Source organism: Rhinopithecus roxellana, chromosome 13 (genome assembly GCF_007565055.1).
Source record: "Rhinopithecus roxellana isolate Shanxi Qingling chromosome 13, ASM756505v1, whole genome shotgun sequence".
NCBI classification, from domain to species: Eukaryota; Metazoa; Chordata; class Mammalia; order Primates; family Cercopithecidae; genus Rhinopithecus; species Rhinopithecus roxellana.
The window spans coordinates 1,458,522-1,479,906 of record NC_044561.1 but is presented as its reverse complement, the minus strand read 5'-3'; the positions used below and the strand labels follow the sequence as shown (position 1 = coordinate 1,479,906).

Genomic DNA, 21,385 nt, shown 5'->3' with positions numbered 1-21,385 from the left:
GGCCTCAGTTTCCCTACTTGTACAAACAAGGCAGGAGGAGAAACTGGATCAGAAGTGTGGCTCTTAACTTTGTCCAGGATGAGCAGGGGACATGGACATCATGGTGCTACTTACAGAATCGTATAAAATACGTGTTTCTCCACTCCACCCCTGCAGGTCCTCAGGCCACTCAGCCTCTGATGGATAAAGAGAAGAAGACAGCAGAGAGGTGGTTGGGGAGGGAGGAAAGAAGTGCCAAATTATGGGTTCTGGTTACTTGCTTGTGACCTTTCCCAAGTCACCGCCTCTCTCTGGGCCTTGGCAAGATGGGGCTGAATCATCTCTAAATGTGCCCCCCACCCCAGCCCCCTCAGCCTATACATCTCTCAAGGCACTGCCTTGCTTCCCTAAGCACACTGCCTGAGCCATTTGCATATGAAAAGTGCTGTTTTCTCCAGTAAGTAAGTTTTCTCCAGGGCAGTCACTGCCAAGGCCTGGCCAGGGGAGGTGACACTTCTCCTGACCCAGGCTGTGGAGCAGGGGCGAGGCAGACCCTGGGGAGCTCAGGGGCAGTCCTGAGCCCGAGCTCACAGTCCCTGACAGTGCTGTGGGAAAAGTTGCTGTCCTCTCACCTGCACCACCAGCTGGAGGTTTGCTCTGTGCTGTCAGGCCAGGTTCTGGTCCCAGGGCCTCCACCCACTGGTTGTGGGACCCTGAGTAAGCCACGTGCCTCTCTGTGCCTCTATTTCCCCAGCTCTCAAGAGAAGTTAATAATACCGATGTCCATCTGGTTTGGAAGGCTGAAATGCCACTGTGGGTGTAGAGAGCTGCGTGCACAGCCTCGTGTGCCTACGCAATCCCCAGGTGCTGCTGCTAGATAAGGTGCTGGGAGCAGTGAGGGTGGACGTAGGGCGTCAGGGACGTCTTCTCAGGGGCTGGTTTTGGAAGACACTCATCAGCTGAGGGTTGGGGAGGGTGTGCCTGGCAGACAGATTGGCATGTGCAAAGGTGGAATGGAGGTGTCATCCTGGGCTGGGCATCCTGTGGGTGGGCAGGGGACTGCGTGGCAGGAAAAGGAGAGGATTGTTCACATCTTCTAGGGAATTAATTATAATCATAACTGGCTAAAGTTTTTTTTTTTTTTTTTGAGACAGAGTCTTGCTTTGTCAGCAGTCTGGAGCGCAGTGCTGTGATCTAGGTTCACTGCAACCTCCGCCTCCTGGGTTCAAGCGATTCTCCTGCCTCAGCCTCCTGAGTAGCTGGGACTACAGGTGCCCGCCGCCGCACCCAGCTAATTTTTGTAGTTTTAGTAGAGACGGGTTTCACCATGTTGGCCAGGATGGTCTTGATCTCTGGACCTCCAGATCCGCCCGATAAGTGGCTAAAGTTTATCAAGTGCTTGCGACAAGCCCATCACAGTGCTTTACATGGGCAGTGTCATTTCATCTTCACTACAGCCCTAGGAAGTCAGTGGCATTGTGACACCCACTTTCTCGATGGGGAAGCAGGCAGAGGGGTTGACTAGTCTGCTCGAGACCACACAGCTGGCTGGGGACAGAGCTAGGGTTTGAACCTGACCCTACAGCTTTTCACTGTGTTTCAGTACCTCCTTTCTGTTCTTCTAGCGTGTAGGCGCCAGACACCCACCCCGTCCCCACTGTCTGCAGGACATCAGGAAACACCCCTGCCCAGCTCCAGGGTCAAAGGAGAGAGGTCCTGTGGGCTGCAGTCATGCCTCGAGGTCCTCTCTCTCCCATCTCCCCGCTCAGCCTGGTCTGCTCCAGACCTCTGAATGCCTTTCACTGTCGGGGTACACAGATCTCGTGGTGCTGAGCCCCTTTCAGGCTGAAGCCACGAGGCAGGGCAGGAGGCAGGATGGCACTGTGGTTAGTGCACAGGGGGCCCCTGCCCTCGCACCCCAGGCCCAGCCCTTTCCTGCCCAGGTGCCTGCCCAACCAGGGACATGGTCAGGCCAACCGTGCTAAGGAGGGGTGAGGAAGGCCTCAGGATTCCTTCTTGGAAGGGCCTTGGGAGGCATTTGTTGGACAGGTCTGAGAGATGCACCTTGAAATAGTTGGCACGGAAGTGTCGGCATTTTCACTTGGAGCGCGTGTTTACTTGGGGACTGGGGAGAACAGAAGGAAGGCTACTGGGCTATCAGTCCCCACCAGGTCGCACCTTGGACTTCAGGGCTGTCTGTTCTAGGCACCCATAAGGCGCTCCCACTTTGTCCTGAGGGAGAAAGGCCAGGTAGCCCCCATGGGGAAGGAAGAGAGGGAAGGAGGGAGAGAAACGGGGAGATGAAATGAGGGGGGCCAATTTCCCCAGGGGTGCTCCCTTCCCGGAAGAGATGGGGCTGGGTGGGTGGGAGAACATCTGGCCAGAGCATCTGGCGAGCGCTGGATTTGGCAACAGGAAAGAGCAGCCTGGATGGTGCAGGGAGAAGTGCTTGGGGGGTAGGGGCAGGGCGAAGGCAGCCTCTCCCTCTCCCCCATCTCAGAGTTCTGCGTTCTGTTCTACAAATCCGGAGGGAGGGAGTGTCCTGGACAGGACACCGGACCAAAGTCCTGGCCACTGTGGATTCACTGACTTGTGGATTGCTTCCATCATTCATCCAAAGCAAAATCCACCTGGGGTCTTCTGGGAGCGACCCTGGCCAACTGTGGGGCCAAGATCAGGCACAGCCCCTTCCCCAAAGGCTGACAGCTGCAGGCCAGTGGGATGCCTGCTCTGATGGGGGCAGGGACCGATGGGAAAGGGCGCCTACCTGGACTAGGAGGAGGCTTCCCAGAGGAAGGGGTGGCGGGACATTTGAAGGATGCCTAGGAGTGGTTTGGGGCACAGCGGATGGGGGGACCTGCAGTGAGACAGCTGGGCCAGCCCCCGAGGGTGTGAGCACTACCAGCTCTGGGAGGGACCCGAGGCCTCTCCTGGGATGGGGGAAGCGTGCTGCTGGTTGGCTGAGGTTGGTTTCCTTTCTCAGCAGTGGGCACCAAGGCCCTCCACCAGCCCACAGGCCCCTCCCTGGCTGGGCCTTGGGCCGGCAGCTGTGACCCCGGCAACCTGGCCGTCTGCTGCCTGGCCAGGCCTCCCGTTGCCCACTGTGCCCCTGATTAGTTGGCACTGGCAATGGCAGGAGCAGAGACGGCCTCTCCCAGCCGCCAGCCCCTTTACTGACCCACCAGTCCAGGGAGAGTGGCCCCCAGTGGCCAGGCCACAGCCTCGGCTACCCTCGCCCCGACTCCACTCTTCGGGGCCACAGGCTATGCCCTGGCAGAGGCTGGCACATGTCTGGCGATTTCTACTGGAGCTGGCCTGGCAGAGTGGCTGAACCGATCTGGGCTGACAGCTCCCCTCTGCCAAGAACACCCCAAACTTCCAGGGGTGACGCCTGTCAGGAAGTGCTTCCTGTTCTTCCTGCCACCTCCTCTCAGGTGTCCCCACTGCCACCAAGGGGCTACCTCTGCCTGGCTGCTGCCCAGGTTCTCTCAAGCAGAGGCTCTAGTCTAGGGGCTCCCAAAAAGGGTGAGCAGTTCCATCCACCTGCCCGCTGCCATCTGCTGCCACCAAGCCCCCAGCTTTCAGTGCTGTCTGGAGACTGTCCTCACCCTAGTGCTCCACGTGACGCTCCCAGGCCAGACCCCTCCCCTGAACTCCAGACCCCAAGAGCTAGCAAAGCGACTCCATGGGGATGTACTCCAGCCACCCCAAGCTCCACATCTGCAGATGGAGCCCTGCCCCCGCTGAAGGCTGCTCTGTGGCTCCAGGCCCCAAACCTTGGAGTTGTCCCCAACTGCCCTCTTCCTCCTGCATCCACATCCCATCCCTCGGCTTGGCCTCCAAAATACCTCCAGAACCCACCACATTCCCCACTCCATTGCCATTATTATCTGGGCTCAGCCCCGCCACCTTCCGGTTTATCACAATGACGAGTGTCATTGTGGCAGACACTCGTCAGGAAGAGAGGCAGGGGAGGCAGGGCCAGGCAGGACGGAGAGGAGCAGGGGGACAGAAGGCCCAATCATCAGGCTGTGAGGGTTGTGGGGAGGTCCCAGTGTCTGGCCTGGGCCATCTCAACAATGAGGGCATAGAGCAGGGAGCCACAGCTCTCCTGGGCCCCACCCTCAGCACTCCCATTTCTGTCCCAGGCGAGGCCCCCAGGAGGCAGTGACCACACAGCTGTGGAGCCCACAGGCCCGGCCCCCTTTCAGAGATGTGTGTGCCATTTGGGGCGCTGTCCACAGGGGCGTCTGCACGAGATCCTGCGGACTGTGCCGTTGGTGCTCTCCCGCCTCTGCCCTGGCCTCGTGCGATCCATTCTCTGCCCAGCAGCCTGGCGATCCGCTCACCCCTTCCCCAGATCACGTCTCCCTTCTGCCCATACCCTTACGGTGGCTCCCGTGATACCTCTGGAGAAGCTCAAGTCTTCCAGCCCCCTGGCCCTGTCTCCTCCCCAGCCTCATCCCTGCTCGGCTTCCCCACAGCTGCATGATCTCCTGGCTGTGGCTGTGGCTGTGCTTGACTGCCTCCCGCCTCCAGGCCTTTGTCCAGGCTGCCTCCGACTTGAGGGCTGTCCCCCAGACAGCGACAGCCCCTCAGCTGACTCTGCCACCCCCTCCCCGTCTCTGCTCAACATCGTCCTGCCTTTCCTGGCCCCCCATTTAATGTTCACCTGACCCCAGGCCAAACCCCCAACCTTTTTCCCCTTCTTTTTGTTTTCATAGCACTTTTCACCCAACGAATGAGGACGTGTCCTTATGTGTCACCCATGTGGTTTATTGCCTGTTTTTCCCTCCCCTACTTGGGATGTGAGCCTCATGAAGACAGGGAACTTTGTTTTTTTTAAACTCACGTATCCCCAGAGCCTAGCATAGTGCCTGGCACGTAGCCAGCCCTCATTCAGTTCTTGCTGAGTGGCTCCATTCATTCGCCCATCACACCTTTACTCATTCAAGCTGTCGGCCTTCGGGGGCTGCTTTGTGCCAGGTCCTGGTCTGGATGGGAGAACACAGAGCAGCCGCCTTGGCCTTGGGTGCAGAGCATGCCTGATTTCCAGCAGGAAGGAGGAGGCAGAGCTGATAACTGGCACAGGCTATGATGGAGGGCGGGTGGGCAGTGGCAACTCATGGCAGGGGCACCATATGAAGTGACTGCTCAGCTGAGATCCCCCAAAAGGAGGCGAGAGATGGCCCTCCAAGCATGTGCAGGGGCATGGAGGCAGCCCCGAAAGTGGGCTTTCCAGGACTGGAAGTGGGTCTGTCTGGCTGGGTGCAGCGCAGCGGTCCCGGGATCCTATGGCAGGGTGGAGGAGGCGTTGTGGGCGGGGGCAGAGTGTGTGCCAGGGTGGGGAGTGGGGATGCTGGGAGCTGCCAGTCTGGCTGGTACCTTCAGGTGTGGTAGGGAGGATGGAAGGAGGTGGGGCCAGACTCGGGAGGAGTCTGTGAGCAGGGGCCAGGAACGTGGGGGTAAGGATTGGCACTTTCCCATGGGCCGTATGGGCTGTTGGAGGCTTCTGACTTTAGGGAATCTTCCATCAGCAGTGTCCTGGCCCCTTGGTATTCCTGAAGGGCTGGCTGGACAGGAGCCACTGGGGCCCAGAGAAGGCAAGCTTTGCCTCAAGGCCACCCTGCTGGGACTGGGACCCAGATGTCCTGTCCTGGGCCTGTGCTCTGGGCGCTCACTGGGCTGGGGGGCTGCATCAGGTGTCCTGAGGACTCCAGGGTCCTCTTCCCCTTTTCAGCTGGGGAGCCAGGGCCCTCAGTCACACTCGTGGGGCTGCCTGTAGCCTATTCCCATCATGGCCCATCTGGCTCTTGCTCCAGGCAGAAGGCTTGAAAAGGTGCACTAAGAACACAGAACCAGGCCGGGCGCGGTGGCTCACGCCTGTAATCCCAGCACTTTGGGAGGCTGAGGCGGGCGGATCACGAGGTCAGGAGGTGGAGACCATCCTGACTAACACGGTGAAACCCCGTCTCTACTAAAAATACAAAAAATTAGCTGGGCGTGGTGGTGCGCGCCTGTAGTCCCAGCTACTCGGAGGCTGAGGCCAGAGAATGGCGTGAACCCGGGAGGCGGAGCTTGCAGTGAGCCAAGATCGCACCACTGCACTCCAGCCTGGGCGACAAAGTGAGACTCCGTCTCAAAAAAAAAACAAAAAACAAAAAACACAGAACCAGGTAAGCCCGTCCTGATCCTGAGAGTGAGTGAGAGCCTTGGGACAACAAGAGGCAGGACGGTTTCATGACTAACTGGGGGTGAGAATCAGGGAGGACTGCCTGGATGAGGAGGGTTTGGCGGGGGAAGGTGTGGCGGGAGATGAAGTAGAAAGGATGGTTTGAGGCAGATGGTGACTTGCAGGCAGACTCTCCTCTCTTTCTGTCTGTCCTCTTTCTCTGTTTCTGTCACTCCTAGTTTCACTTCCTCCTCTGTCTGCTTTTCTCTTTTCTCTCCCTGCCTCCACCTCCTGTGCCGGCTCCAGAGGCACTGAGGGTACAGTGTAACTGGCCAACCTGTCTTGGCTAATTACTTCACCGTGGGCATAAAAGGAAGATTAGCCGTGGTCTCTTGAGGTCCTCCCTGGCTCCCTAATCCTGTGGCCCCTCTTCACTGGCGAGGAAGGGATAAAGTCGTTCTAAGTCCTTAATTAGCTAATTATGCTGGGGCTCTGTGGCCCTGGGACTCCCTGGGCCCCAGGGAGGGCTGTGAAGTGCACTGGGGCCCAGCTGGGCAGAGTGAGGCGGGAGGGGAGGAGGGACGGGGCTGCCATTCAGGGAAGCCAGCCGGATAGGTTTGCAGGAGCCTTTCGGAATTTCAATATCCCAGAGAACAAGGGAGATGTAATTAATTGAGCAACAAAGGCCTGCCCGAGGGAACAGCAGGAGTGGGAGTGAAGCAGCCAGGCTGGTGTGGAGCCGCCTTCTCCAGGCCCTTCTCATCCAGCCTCTTCTCCAGTTGCTACCAGCCCTCTGTGCTTGCCTCCTGTCCCTGTCCTGGCCTTGGGGCTCGCCCATTCTTTTTTGCAGCTCAGAGCTGATCAAGGGCTCTGCCTGCTTAGAAATATGCCAGCAGACCTCCTTGCCCAGACACCCAGCACAGAGCCCCACACTCCTCGGAGCCCCCTGCAACTGCCCTCAGGAATGGTGCCTTTGCCCATGCCAGTCCCTCTGCTGGCCAAGGCTTCACATCCTGGAGTCCAGCTCAGCAAATGTGCCCGGAGCGGCCCCATTCCCCAGTCATGGTCCTTTGGCTCAACACTTGGTTCTCTGTCCTCTTGCTGCCAGGCTGTGAGCTCTGGGGGCAGGGGGGCAGGGGGGATGGGGGTGGGGAGGGTAAAAAAAATGGGTCTTGTTTGTCTTTGGATTCCCCATGTGCCCAACGCCATGCCTGGCATGCAGCTGGCATTTACCATGTGTTTCATGAATGAACGAATGAATGAATGAATGAATGAATGAATGAGTGAATGAATGGTGGGGCACTAGAAAGGCCTGTAGTTGGCCTGCTTGAGTCAGGGGATCCATTTGGATGGATTACCCATCCATTTATTGGGCACCCATTCTATTTTCTCCCTTCCCTCTGCTGTACACGCCTCGCTCCCCTGCTTGGGGCTGTAGGGTGGTGGACTGAGCCCTCACCCTGGCCTGCTCCCAGTGGGATGAAGCCGCCTGCAGGCGAGCCCCACTGTCTTTCCTGAGAGGAGGCTGACCTAGTTTTGTGGAGAGGGAAGATGGGGTGAGCATTAATTATTGATTGGAAATCACTGCACACAGAGTTTGTGATGCAAATTCCAAATAATTATCCTCATTAATAACCACCTCGGGCTCACCCCTGGCATACATAACCATCTGGACAGGGCCACTGTTCTACTTGTCACCATCCTTCCATCTTCCTCTCTCCAATCTTCCACTCCCTCCCCATGACTTATCACATAATTTGTTCATGAGTAGTCATTGAACAAATGTTAGGTGAGCCTGTCTTCTGGGCCAGGACCTGCTGGGTTCTGGGAATACTGAGGTGACTTAGACAAGGGTCCTGCCCCCAGAACCTTATAACCTGGTGGAAGAGACAGGAAAGTAAACAGACAACTATACATTAGGGCTAGAAGAAGACGAGATATTGGTATGGATGGAACTTCCTAGGTTGTGCAGTATACAACATGCACAACTGTACATGACAGCCTAGGCTAGGTCAGGGGTGCTGAGATTGCCCAGAGCAGAAGAGAGAAGGATGAACTCTACCTGTGATGATGTAAGAGTCTGGAAGTCTTCGCAGAAAGAGCATTCACAGGGCTGTGGTGGCTGAATAGTGATTTGCCAGGCAGAAGAGATGAGCAAGGGTGTTCTGGGAAGAGGGAACAGCAAGGATAAAAGCATGGAGGTGTGACATCTTATGGTATGTTTAGGGAACTTCAAATAATTTGGCACTGCAAGGCATAGACTGTAAATTGAGAGAGGTATGAAGCTAGAGAGGTGGGCAGTATGGACTCTACAGGATCTTAGGGGGAGGGTGTGTACTCAAAGGTGCCCCACCAGCTCTTCACCTTCTTTGGAGCCATGGACTCCTGTGTGGGCCTTCTCTGTAGAGCCTATTAGCAGGCCCTTGGCTCTTCTGAAGGTGACTCTGGGGGCTCTGCCTGGTTCCATCATGCAGTGGGAATGGTAGTTCTGGCTGGTACTGCTGTGTTCTGACGTGGTCAAGGGGAACAGTGACTGCCCCAGAGACAAAGGGTATTCAGGACACATTCATTGGGCACATACTATGACCACTCTATGCAGGTGCTGGGCATACTAAGGTGAACCAGCCTCAGTCCCAGGCCACTGGGACAAGGGGGTTGTGAAAAAACACCTAGTTTTGTGTCAAGACACCTGGTCTAAATCTAGACCCTGCTGCTTCTGAGCTGTGTGACCTAGGGCAAGCAGTTTCAGTTCTTTGAGTCTCCAACTGCCTTCTCTGTAAAATAGAAATAATAGTACCAACCTCACAGAGTTGTCATGAAGACTGAAGATCACATTTGTGCAAGTACACAGAAGAGCACTTAGTACATAAAAGGTGCTCCATAAGTGCTTGCTTGTTCATTCACAATCTAGTGTAAGTGGAGCGGGGCCCTGAGCCATTTCCATGGCTTTTTGGGTGGAGGGGCAGATACAAAGGAGAGGGTGTATCTGGCAGCCACTGAACAGGATGGGAACAGCAAGGAGCTCCTGAAAGTGCATCCCACTCCCTGTCCCTGTTTCTCTAACCTTGCTCTCACTCTTTCCTCTCTGGGACCTCTGCTCCCTGTCTGACCATCCCTCCACCTTTCCCCCTCCCAGGTATGCGGATCCTGGTGAACCTGCTCCTGGACACGCTGCCCATGCTGGGGAATGTCCTGCTGCTCTGCTTCTTTGTCTTCTTCATCTTTGGCATCATAGGTGTGCAGCTGTGGGCCGGCCTGCTGCGTAACCGCTGCTTCCTGGAGGAGAACTTCACCATGTGAGTTCAGCCCCTGCCATCCATGCAGCTCCAGGGACTCTTACTAAGACACAGTTTTAACCTTCTGGGTCATTGGGAATCAGGACCAATGGGGTAGAAGCAGCAAAAAAGGAGAGGTCAGGTAGGAGGGGAAAGGGAAGTTAAGACACAAGCAGAAGTGATGCCCAGGAGGAAAAAGAAGACAGAAAACCTGAAGAGCAGGCATAGAACTTGGCTCTCCACTTACAGCACATTCATTCCCTTTGGTGGCTGAGTCATCCAGGAAGGCTGAGCTCCCATTCTGCCGCCTGTGTATGAAAGCAGGGGCGGGACACTCCTCCGAGAGAGGATTATTGACACACAAATCAAGCTCTGGCTCTTGGAGGAGCTGGGCTTAGTTGTCTGAAAAATGGGACGCCTATAGAACCCGTGCTTCTGTAGTGGTGGGGGACAAGTGTACACACACACGTACCTACGCGTATGTGTTTGGACGTGAACGTGCATTCATTTCAGATATGCATGGCGTGCACCGACTAAGTGCCAGGCCCCAGGGAGTCAGAAACAGGAGAGAATTTTCATCCATTTTCTCACTCCCCTTTGTTGGGCCTGTGCTCGGGTCTCAGGATGTGGCAGAAGAGGGGATCCCTGCCCTTGAGAAGTGCAGGGCTGGGAGCCGATCCCAAACACCTCTAGTGAGTGCCTTTCAGTCTGTCAATCATAGACTGAGGTGACTGTGGGAGGCGTGGGGATGTGGGGACACTGTACAGGTGAGAGCTAGTTTCTCCCTCTCTGCCTGACTGGTTGGGGAGAGGGTAGCAGAGCTGGAGGGTGAAAGTTGGGTAGGAACAGGCCCATCCACCCATCGCTGTGGGGGAACAGTAGGGTACTTGGGTAGACCATAGCAGGGGCACCTTGGTGGGTAAGGGCCCCAAGTGGGGGTTCAGGAAGGGGGTCTACACTTGTGCCCACTCCCAGAAGGAGCAGGTCCTGAGGCAGGGCCCAGGGCAGTGAGGCTGGGGAGAGGCAGCTGCTTTGAAGTCAGGGTAGTATGAGCTCCACCGCTCTGTCCCACAGGGCTCTTTCCCTGGATCCTTCTGTGGCCAGCCCCTTCTTATTATGTGGGCTCAGCCACCCAACGCCTCCTCCTGGAGGCCTTCCCTCGCCCGCCCTCACCACCCCAGCCCCAAGTTGGCCGTCACACAGCTCTGCTGGGTTTTATTCTTGACTCATCTCTCTGAAATCATCTCCTGTCGGTTCATCCAAGGTCTCTGGAGGCCCCTGGAATGTCAGTTCTCTACCGCAGGGGCACCTGGGGCTTGACTCTTCCCAGGATCTAGAGCAGGACTTGGCACAGGTGCTGCCAACTAATTGTTGAAGGAATGAATGAGTGAGTGGATGTGTGAGTTCATTTCACCCAGAGGCAGGCTGGGAGCGAGGACTGGCTGTTGGAGATTCTGTGTCCCCGGTCCCTGATGTCTCCTCCTCTGTGGTCCTCCCGAGGCCTCATGAGACAGCCCCCAGCCCTGTCTTGGATGCAATAGGGGAGTTGGAGGGAGGATGCCGTGAACGTGCTTGGGCCGTGTTAAAGAGTAACCTGATCTGGTCCACCCCCATCCCCACCCCAGGAAGGGAATAATAAATATAAAGAAATGTCACTGGAGAAAGAACACCCTAAGGGAAGATGCTGGGTGATTGCCACGCCTCCCTCTGAGCTCCTGGCTTCATTCTCTTAGGGCGGGTGGTCAGTGATGAAGAAGAAAGGAGATGAGTAAAGTTCACGCACGTCTGGGTGGAGAGCAAGGCCAGGGTCATTCTAGGTCTGTGACTCCTGTAGAAATAAGGGAGGTTTAGACCTTAACTCACAAAGCTTGTTTAGGACAAGGAGCAGAGAAGTTGGTAACCAGGGTTCACAAAGAGGCAGCAAGATCTCTTCTGGGTGATCAGAAAGCTGGAATTTGAGAAGATCCTAGCTAGGATCTTGGGGAACCAGGCAGGGTCTTGGGCAGGGGAATTCCTCAAAGTCCTCTTTTTGGGCTCTCCCCAGCCAGGCCTGTTGCCTGGCAGCCTCTAGCTCCTGGCACAGTGGGCCCTGTGAGAGGGGCGGAGCTCAGTAGTCAGGGCGGAGAAGGGCCCTTCCTGGGGTGTAACACAAAAAGGTCGGAGTTGGGACCACAGAAAGCCTCAGCCCAACCTGTCACTATGCAGATGGGGACTGAGGCCTAGATGGGAAGGGACTCACCCAGGGCCGACGGCAAGGCTTCCAGCAAGCATCCAGCCTCTTCCTGGCTGTGTGGGTGTCGGGACACTGTCATTCCACAAACGCTCACCGACCCCTTCCAGGGGCCAGGGCCTGTGCTGGGCCCTGGGGATGCAGAGACCCTTTATCTTGGCCACTGTCCTCTGTACTGTCTCACTGGGGAGCTGAATGTGTTGAAAATTAGGCCTCCGGGTGCTCTGGGCTTGGTAGAGTGGGGCCTGGAAGCCCAGAGGGGTTACAAGACCAGCCAGGGTGAGGACCAACGGGGCTTCTCCTTCACAGAGGACCAGCGGGACTTCTTGCTTCTCAGAGGATGTGACCTTGAGCTGAACCTAAAAGGTTCAAGAAAAATGTCTCCAGGCAGGTGGGGGGACAGGGAGTGGGTGGGGAGGGTATTCCTGATCAAGGCAGCCTCACTGCCGCAGTGTGGTGTGTGGGTTAGGAACCCGAGCCCCAGCTTGGCAGTCAGGGTCAAATCCTGCCTCTCTCACTTGGCAGCACTCCTGAGTGTCTACCCAAAAAAGGGATGGCTTATATACACCCAAAGATGTGTACAAGAATATTTATGAGTCATAAGAGCCGAAAAACCAGGAACAACCCCAAACCATCGGCAGAATGAATAAATAAATGGCAGTGTATTCACTCGGCAAAATACTCACAGACGTGACAAAGAAGGAATTACATTTCGCTCTCTTAATGGTGTCCTTTGATGAATGAAACTCTTAGTTGTAATGAAGTCCAGTTTATCAATCATTTTTTTAGCTTTGTTTTTTTGTGTCCTATTTAAGAAATCTTTTCTAAAGATTGTGAAAATATTATCCAGTGCTTTCTTTTAGGAACTTTCTCTTTTTAAAAAATCCTTACATGTAGGTCTGTGGTCCATCTCTAGTTTTGTATATGGTTTGTGGTTAGAGTCAAGATTTTATTTATTTATTTATTTACTTATTTATTTTTTGACGGAATCTCACTCTGTTGCCTAGGCTGGAGTGCAGTGGCATGATGTTGGCTCACTGCCACCTCCTCCTCCCAGGTTCAAGTGATTCTCCTGCCTCAGTCTCCTGGTTAGCTGGGATTACAGGCGCATGCCACCACGCTATTAAATGGCTAATTTTTGTATTGTTAGTAGAGATGGGATTTCGCCATGTTGGCCAAGCTGGTTTCGAACTCCTGACCTTAGGTGATCCACCCACCTTGGCCTCCCAAAGTGTTGGGATTACAGGCGTTAGCCACTGCACCCCATCCCCGTTGGGATCAAGATTTATTGATTTATTTTCAGTGGATAGTTAGTTGTCCCAGGACCAGTGATGGAAAACTCTATGCTTTCTCCACTGAATTGCAGTGGTGCCTCTATGAGACACAGGTGACCATATGTATTTGGGTTGGATGTGTACATTTTGATTATTGATGGATGAGCCAAATTGCCCTCTAAGAAGGTTGTACCAATGTATACTCCCACAACAGTGTATGTGAGTGTCTGTTTACATTCATTCTTTTCCTGAATATTACCAACCCTGAAATGTTTGCCATTTGGATGGGTGTAAAATGATTTCATTATTTTTTGTTTGCATTTGGTTATTTTGTTCCATTAGTGTTTCTTCCTATATATTGGCCATTTTTTATTTCTTCTGTTCTTGTCTTTTGTCCTTTTTTCCCCCCCTAGTGGGTTATTTTTCCTTTTCCTTATTGAATTGCGGGAGATTTTCATATGCTTTAGACCAACAGTCCCCAACCTTTTTGGCACCAGGGACCAGTTTCATGGAAGATGCTTTTTCCATGGACCAGAGTTGGGGGATGGTTTGGGGATGAAACTGTTCCACCTCAGATCATCAGGCATTAGATTCTCATAAGGAGTGTACAACCTAGATCCCTTGAGTGTGAAGTTCACAATAGGGTTTGTGCTTCTATGAGAATCTAATGCTACCACTGATCTGACAGAAGGTGGAGCTCAGGCAGTAATACTCTCTCGCCTGACACTCGTGTCCTCCTGTGGCCCCGGGGGTTGGGGACCCCTGCTTTAGATAGTTACCTTTTATCTTCTTTGTATGTTGCAAATACTTCATCCTATGCAACAGCAAACTAGGGCCCGTTTTGGTAAATAAAGATTTATTGAAACAGCTATGCCAACTTGTTTATCTATTTCCTATAACTGTTTGCAGATTACAATGGCAAAGTTGAGTCATTGGGACAGAGGCCAAGTGCTCTGCAGAAAAATATTTGCTAATATAGCCCATTACACAAAAAGTTTGCCTACCTCTGCTTTATCCCAATTTGTTGCTTGTCTTTTTACTTCGTATATTTTGTCTCAGTGAAATTTTACATTAGTATGTAGTCGATCTGGTTGAACTTTTCCTTTACAAAACTTGGATTTTGTGTCTTACCCAGGAAAGTTATACCTATCTTGAGTTAACAAAAAATATTCCATATTTTCTTTTTTTCTTTTTTTTTTTTTTTTGAGATGGAGTCTGGCTCTGTCGCCCAGGCTGGAGTGCAGTGGCCGGATCTCAGCTCACTGCAAGCTCCGCCTCCCAGGTTCATGCCATTCTCCTGCCTCAGCCTCCCAAGTAGCTGGGACTACAGGCGCCTGCCTCGTCGCCCAGCTAGTTTTTTGTATTCTTTAGTAGAGACAGGGTTTCACCATATTAGCCAGGGTGGTCTCAATCTCCTGACCTTGTGATCCGCCCTTCTCGGCCTCCCAAAGTGCTAGGATTACAGGCTTGAGCCACCGCGCCCGGCCTCCATATTTTCTTATAATGTTTTGGTGGTGATGTTCATTGCATTTATGCTTTTTAATCCACTGGAAGTTTACTATTTTTAGTTTTACAATTTATCTTAATCTACTATATCCAAATATTATTTTTAATGTGCAATCAGTATAAAAATTAAGAATGAGATAATTTATATATCTAGTTTTGGATACCTGTCTTCAAAAAGTTTATTTTTGTGTATGGTGTGAGGTTGGGATCTAACTAGTATTTCCCAAATAGATAGCAACTATCCTAACACCACTTACTGATGGACCCCTCCTTTCTCTGCAGGTCTGAAAAGCCATCTCTGTGATATGTTAAGTTCCCCTTTGTACATGGGTTTGTCTTTGTGCTCTATGGCATTCCATTAACCTTTCTGTTCCTGTCACAATGGTACACCGTATTAACAATCGTAGTTGTAGAGTATTTGGCTCTCTTGTAGATCTGGTTTCTGTTTATCTCTCTCCTTTTTAAAACTTGTCTTGACTATTTTCCCATCCAAATAAATCCTAGAGCCATCTGGGCAGGCTCCACAGGCCAAAATGTTGGGATTTTGATTAGGATTGCAGTGAAGCATAGATTAACCCTTCTGGATGGTCAGAGTAGGGATTGTTGTCTGTTTTATAGATGAGGAAATCAAAGTCCAGAGAGGGGCAGCCAGGCTCGGTGGCTCATGCCTGTAATCCCACCACTTTGGGAGGCTGAGGTGGGTGGATCACCTGAGATCAGGAGTTTGAGAACATCCTGACCAATATGGTGAAACCTTGTCTCTACTAAAAATACAAAAATTAGCCAGGTGTGGTGGCATGCACCTATAGTCCTATCTACTCAGGAGACTGAGACAGAAGAATTGCTTGAACCAGGGAGGCAGAGGTTACAGTGAGCCAAGATCTCACCACTGCACCCCAGCTTGGGTGACAGAGCGAGACTTGGTCTAAAAAAAAAAAAAAAAAAGAGACAAAGTCCAGAGAGAGGAGGTGATCCGCCCAGGATCACTTAGATGCAAGTGGGTGGAGCAGATGGATGATTTACCCCTCATCTGCTGGATTAGTAAAAGCCAGTGCTTGCTTATTGAGCATCTGCTCTGTCTGTGTGAACCCAACAGTGTGTGTGGCCTGGGGATGCTAAAATGTCCAGCCTCCCAGGGGAGTTGGGGGCATCTCCCCCAGGAGCCGTAATGAAGGTGTGTGCAAGGCACAGTGAGGCTCCCCAGAGGAGGGGACCACAGTGGGCCAGTGGGGGTTTTCTTGGCCATAACAGGTGGGGAATGGTGACCAAGCAGGGGAACAGCATGTGCCAAGGCCTGAAGCAGTGACAAGGCCTTCTGGGCCATCCTGCCATGCTGTATGGCCTCTCCCTTCCTGATCCTCCTGGCAGTGACTCCCTCCCCTTTCCCTCTTTTACCCACCCTCGCCTGTGGACAGACAAGGGGATGTGGCCTTGCCCCCATACTACCAGCCGGAGGAGGACGATGAGATGCCCTTCATCTGCTCCCTGTCGGGGGACAATGGGATCATGGGCTGCCATGAGATCCCCCCGCTCAAGGAGCAGGGCCGTGAGTGCTGCCTGTCTAAGGACGACGTCTATGACTTTGGGGCGGGGCGCCAGGACCTCAACGCCAGCGGCCTCTGTGTCAACTGGAACCGTTACTACAATGTGTGCCGCACAGGCAGTGCCAACCCCCACAAGGGTGCCATCAACTTTGACAACATCGGTTACGCTTGGATTGTCATCTTCCAGGTGAGGCTGCTCAGGCCTGGGGCCAACCTGGTCCTAGAGTGGGCAGCTCTGCCTGGTGGGCAGGGCTCTGTGCTAGGCATTTGCCACCCCCTATCTCACTGAAACCTGGCCAGCTTGCTGGCAGAATAGGCGTTATCATGCCCATTTTATAGACAGAGAACCTGAGGTTCAAAGAAAGGAAGCAAGCTAATTGACCACAGATGATGTGAGTATTAAATGGCAAAACTAGGATCTTAACCCAGCTCTGGGTGACCCCAAAGCCTGAGCTCTTTGCAGAGCCCCAGGTTGCCTTGGGCCATATGGATCCCAGCAGGGAGGGCTGTTCAGAGGAGAGGCAGGATTCAAGCTCTGTTGGAGGGATTAGCTGACCAAGGCCAGGATCATGGGGTGGGAGGACATTCCCGGTGGGGACAGCCTGAGCAAAATTCTGGTGCAGGGAGTGCCAAGTAGCTAATCTGGAGTCAGTAAGAAATGTTTCTCGCCTTGTCACCCAGTGCACATAATACACACACATTCACAAAGCAGCGCTAGCCTCATGGTGTGCAAAGGGCTTGTTGCATGGCCCCACTGCACTGACTGTCCTGTCAGCCTACAGTCTGCAGAGGATGGGCTGGGGTATGTGTAAGGAAGGAACTAGGGCAGTGGACCTTGGGTGTATTGCTTGGCCTCTCTGTGCCTCAGTTTTCTCATCTTTAAAATGGGGTAGTAACAGCCCCCCTCACCTTGGGTGGCTGTTAAGAATAAAGCAGATGGTGCGCTCAGGGCAGCCAGCCCTGTGTGCAGAGAGTGCTGAGTAGAGGTTACCTTTCTGCTGTCCTCGGAAAGAAGAAGGAGCAGGAGCAGACAGGGGGAGCTGAGAATTCTCTGAGGGAGTGGTGGGAGGGCTGAACTCTGGTGCCTCTGCTGCCCTGCCCTGCCTCTGCTGCCCTGTGCTGCCCTGCACTGCCCTCCGCTGCCCTAGGCACTTTGCCCTGGGGAGCATCAGGATCATTTGTTCAGAGCTGCAGGGTGTGAGGTGACGGCAACAACTGTATTTTGGAACTGTCTGCCTGGGAGGGTGGGTGGCTGCTCAGGGGGTCCCACTCTGTGCATTTGCCAGAAGCCAGCAAGGACCTAGAGTTTGTCTTTCCCAAGGCTGCTCCATCCCCCAGTCTGGGAAGGAGTCGGGGTGGGGTGGGTGGCGACGGAGTCACACCAGCCTCATCACAGTGCGTACTACCAGGCTCCACCGAGCTGCACCCCAGCCCTGCCAGGTGGGCTCCCCACATACAGAAGAAGCAGCTGAGGCTCAAAGAGGGTGGGTGGCCCAGCTGATAAGCTGGAGCAGGGGCAGGCTCCCTGCTTTTCCAGCCCTCCCGCTGGTGTGGTAGACCGGAAGGACCAAGGTTCAAATCCTGGCTCCACCCCTTCCTGGCTATGCGACAGTGGGCAAGTGCCTTCCCCTCGCTGAGCCTCAGTTTCCTCACCTGTATAATGTAATGTGCCTTGTCCAGCCCCTGTGAGAGGGACTCGAGGCAGCATGTATGATGCGTTCTGGCACACAGTGGGGCCTCTGTGTGGGGTGCTGCCTGGGCTACGGGCTTTCTGATGGGCCAGCCCTCTCTGTCTCTCTCCTCTGCACGCGGCAGGTGATCACTCTGGAAGGCTGGGTGGAGATCATGTACTATGTGATGGATGCTCACTCCTTCTACAACTTCATCTACTTCATCCTGCTTATCATAGTAAGTGTCAGGGAGCCTGGGCTCCTAGGTGCGCTCAGAACCTCAGAAGGGAGGGTCTTTGGGAATCCCCAGGGAGCCCCTCAGAGCGAGGCAAGCCGGGATGAGGGAGCAGGAGGGGCTATTTCTCAGTACTGCCGGGCAGCAGGTGATTGAAGGGGCTCATCAGGGGTGGCTGTCGGAAGCATCCATCACCTTCAATTGCTGTCATTTCTCATGTCTGGGCACTTACTTCCCCACTGTTGCTCTGCTCCTGTTTCTCTGCCTTGTATTTCTGGGATACACTCTTTGCATGACCTGAGCCTGAGGTGCAGCCTCAGACTGGAAGCTTCAGAAGGGCTTCCAGCTCATGCCTGTTTTCCTGGACAGGGAAGACAAGATGCCTGGAGACTGAGCAGGGTTTGGAGGGAGGTTGCCTGATGGTGATCTGGTGGAACTCCCTGAAGTTCTCAGAGGGACTCCCATCTCTTGGGCAGCCCTGCCTTGTTGGGGTAACCTGGAGATGGAGGTGAGCCCACCTGCCTCTTCCTGGCCAGCCCCTCTTGCCTGCACCCCCACACAGTCTCCCCAGGGTGAGCTCATCCACCTCGTCATGCCTGACTGCAGCTTCAGCACAGCACAGTCCCCAAAATGTCAAGGTGATTCACTCCCAGGAGTCGCTGCTGAATCCTGCTGCTGTGAGGCTGGGTTCTCTGGCTTCCTGGTGGTTGGAGAGGGCACACTTGACCCTCCAGGGCAGTGCCCCATCCTGGGCTGGCAGGATCTTGACCTGGGGACCCAGGCCAGACCGGCAGGTGACCGGAGACACCTGCTGTTGTCTAAGCTCCAGTGCTTTCTTGGGGAGGCTGGAGCCTTGGACCTATAGGAGATGCCTCAGATAAAAGGAGAGGGGCCAGATATTCAGTATTGCCATCCATGGCCTTGCATATTCATTCGCTAGAACATTCAGGAAGCCCACACTGCACCAGGCCCTGAGCCAAGTGCTAGGAACAGAGCAGTGAGTAAGGCCCAGCCCCTGTCCTCAAGGAGCTCACAGTCTCGTGAGAAGATGGGCTGACAGCAGTCAGTGACCATACAGCATCTTAGGCGCCATGATAGAAGGGAGCCCAGAGAAGGCTCCCAATCCAGCCTGGAGGAGGGATGGGGAGGTGGGAGGCTTCTTGGAGAAGGTGATGCCAGAATTGAGCCTTAAAGACTCAGGAGGTCAGCAGGGAAAGAGCCTTTTGGGCAGGGATGGCTCACAGAGCCCCTGAAGCTGGTCGGGATACTGCAGTGTGGGAGCCACAAGCCACTGAGGTTGCAGGAGGAGACTCCGGTTCCCAGGACGGGCTGGAGGATGCTCCATCTGCTCTTGCTGTGGGGTTCAGGGTGGCTAAGGGTGCGGATGGGGTAAAGCAGAATGCTCCCCAAGCTCATTGTGAAATGGGGGACAGTGACAGCACCTTGCTCCTGGGCTCTCAGGAGGGTTAGGTGAGACAGAGCCTGAAGCCTGCATGCCCTTGGCACACAGTGAGTGCTCAGTACATGTGCTCTGCTACTATTGTGGCTGCTGCTGTTGGGTCTCAGGTGGCCCTGTCGCAGGACAAGGAGTGCTGGCGAGAGGCTGAAAAGACAGATTTTCCAGGTGCTGGGAGGGGTTCACAAAGCAAAGTCAGGACAAATGCGCTTCTATGTCACCTGCAGGGTCACCTCCCGTGAGGACCCTGAACCCCAGAAAGGTGAGGGGTACTTGGCCTTCAAGCCCGGGCTCTAGTACTCCTTTACATTTTTATTTTTATTATTTTTATTTTATTTTAAGGTCTGGCTCTGTCGCCCAGGCTGGAGTGCTGTGGTACAATCATAGCTCACTGCAGCCTTGATCTCCTGGGCTCAAGCGATCATCCCCCCTCAGCCTCCTGAGTAGCTGGGACTATGGGCACGCACCACCATGCCTGGCTAATTTTTAAATTTGTTTTTGAGACAGGGTCTTGCTGTGTTTCTTAGGCTGGTCTCAAACTCCTGGACTCAAGTGATCCTCCTGCCTTGGCTTCCCAAAGCACTGGGATTACAGGCGTGAGCCACGGCCCCGGGCCCCCAGTGCTCTTTCTTTCTTTCTTGTCTTTTTTTTTTTTTTTTTAAGACGGAGTCTTGCTCTTGTTGCCCAGGCTGGAATGCAATGGCCTGATCTTGGCCCACTGCAACCTCTGCCTTCTGGGTTCAAGTGATTCTCCTACCTCAGCTTCCTGAGTAGCTGGGATTACAGGTACACACCACCATGCCCGGCTAATTTTTGGATTTTTAGTAGAGATGGGGTTTCACCATGTTGGCCAGGCTGGTCTTGAACTCCTGACTTCAAGTGAATCACCCACTTTGGCCTCCCAAAGTGTTGGGATTACAAGCATGAGCCACCGCACCCGGCCTCCTTCTGACTTGAAAAGTTCTTGGCTCATCAGGTCTGAGCCTTCTATTTTACAGATGGGGAAGTGGAGGCCGGGAGGGGATGGAGGCCTGCCTGGGTCACCCAGGGCAGCAGCTACAGAGGCAGAGGTGGGTAGGAGCCTGACAAATGTGTGGTTCCAGAGGGCAGGGCCCAGCCCTCTCTTCCTGCGCCTCTCACACAGGCCTGGTGCAGGGCAGCTCCCCAGGAAGTGCTTGTGGACGAGGTGACTGAGACAAGGATGGGAGGCCATCTTCTTACCCGATAGGCAGGGGATTTTCCCAGAGTCCTCTGGGCCAGTAACCCTCCCAGACCCTAGCTCCTCAATCATCATTGATGAGGCTGCAGCCGGGGAGAGCCTCCTGGCAGGCACCTCCGAGGGGGATGAAAGCTATCTGCTTTGGCTGGCTGGCAGCCAAGTTCACTCCCAGGCTCAGCAAATGCTGGGGAGGGGGCTGTGCCCTGAAAGCCTGGAAACTGGAGAGGAGCCCCACTCCTTGAGCCATCAGGCCACGAGGAGATGGGATCCCCAGTGCCAACGGGGGCAGCCTCTCCCCCTCCATTTCCTGTAAGCACAAATAAAGCCACGTGAAAACCCCGAGGGACCTTCTCTTTTCTCGTCTGGGGTCCCAGCTGAGGCCAGATTCTGGCCAGAGAGAAGGCAGGGCTGGGCAAGGACTCAGGGCCTGGGAAACCGGAAACGGGCTGTGGCCTCCCTCCCTGGGCTCAGTGCAGATGTCCCAGGCAGATGGGGCCCAGGCCAGGGCCTAGGGGTGTGGGGGAGCTGGGCTTTGAAGCAGATCCCAGTCGGGCCTGGGGAGCTGCCTAGGCCGTTGCCTTCTCCTGGAGCGAGGCCTCAGTGATCTTTTCCTGTCCCCATCTGTGTCTGTGCCTGTGTCTCTCTGGGCCCCTCCACCTCTCCTGCCTCTTTCCCTGTCTCCACTCATCCCCTGCATCTCCCCTCCCTGTGTCTGTCCTCTCTGAGCCTGTCTCATTTTCTTTGTCATCGCGTCTGTGTACCTCGCTGTCTCTTTCTACCTGCCCCTGCTCTGGCCTCCGTGTCTCTGGTTGGTCCCTGCCCCTC

The 21,385-nt window shown here is 54.3% G+C and overlaps 1 protein-coding gene across 1 annotated transcript in view; it reads left to right on the top strand.

Annotated features, from left to right (window-relative positions):
• CACNA1I (calcium voltage-gated channel subunit alpha1 I) overlaps nt 1–21,385 on the top strand; it is a 119,292-nt gene that overhangs the window by 56,698 nt on the left and 41,209 nt on the right. Inside the window, 3 exon segments of the mRNA XM_030914993.1 lie at nt 9,288–9,447; nt 15,852–16,167; nt 17,796–17,888. Of these exon segments, the coding sequence (XP_030770853.1) occupies nt 9,288–9,447; nt 15,852–16,167; nt 17,796–17,888 (569 nt within the window).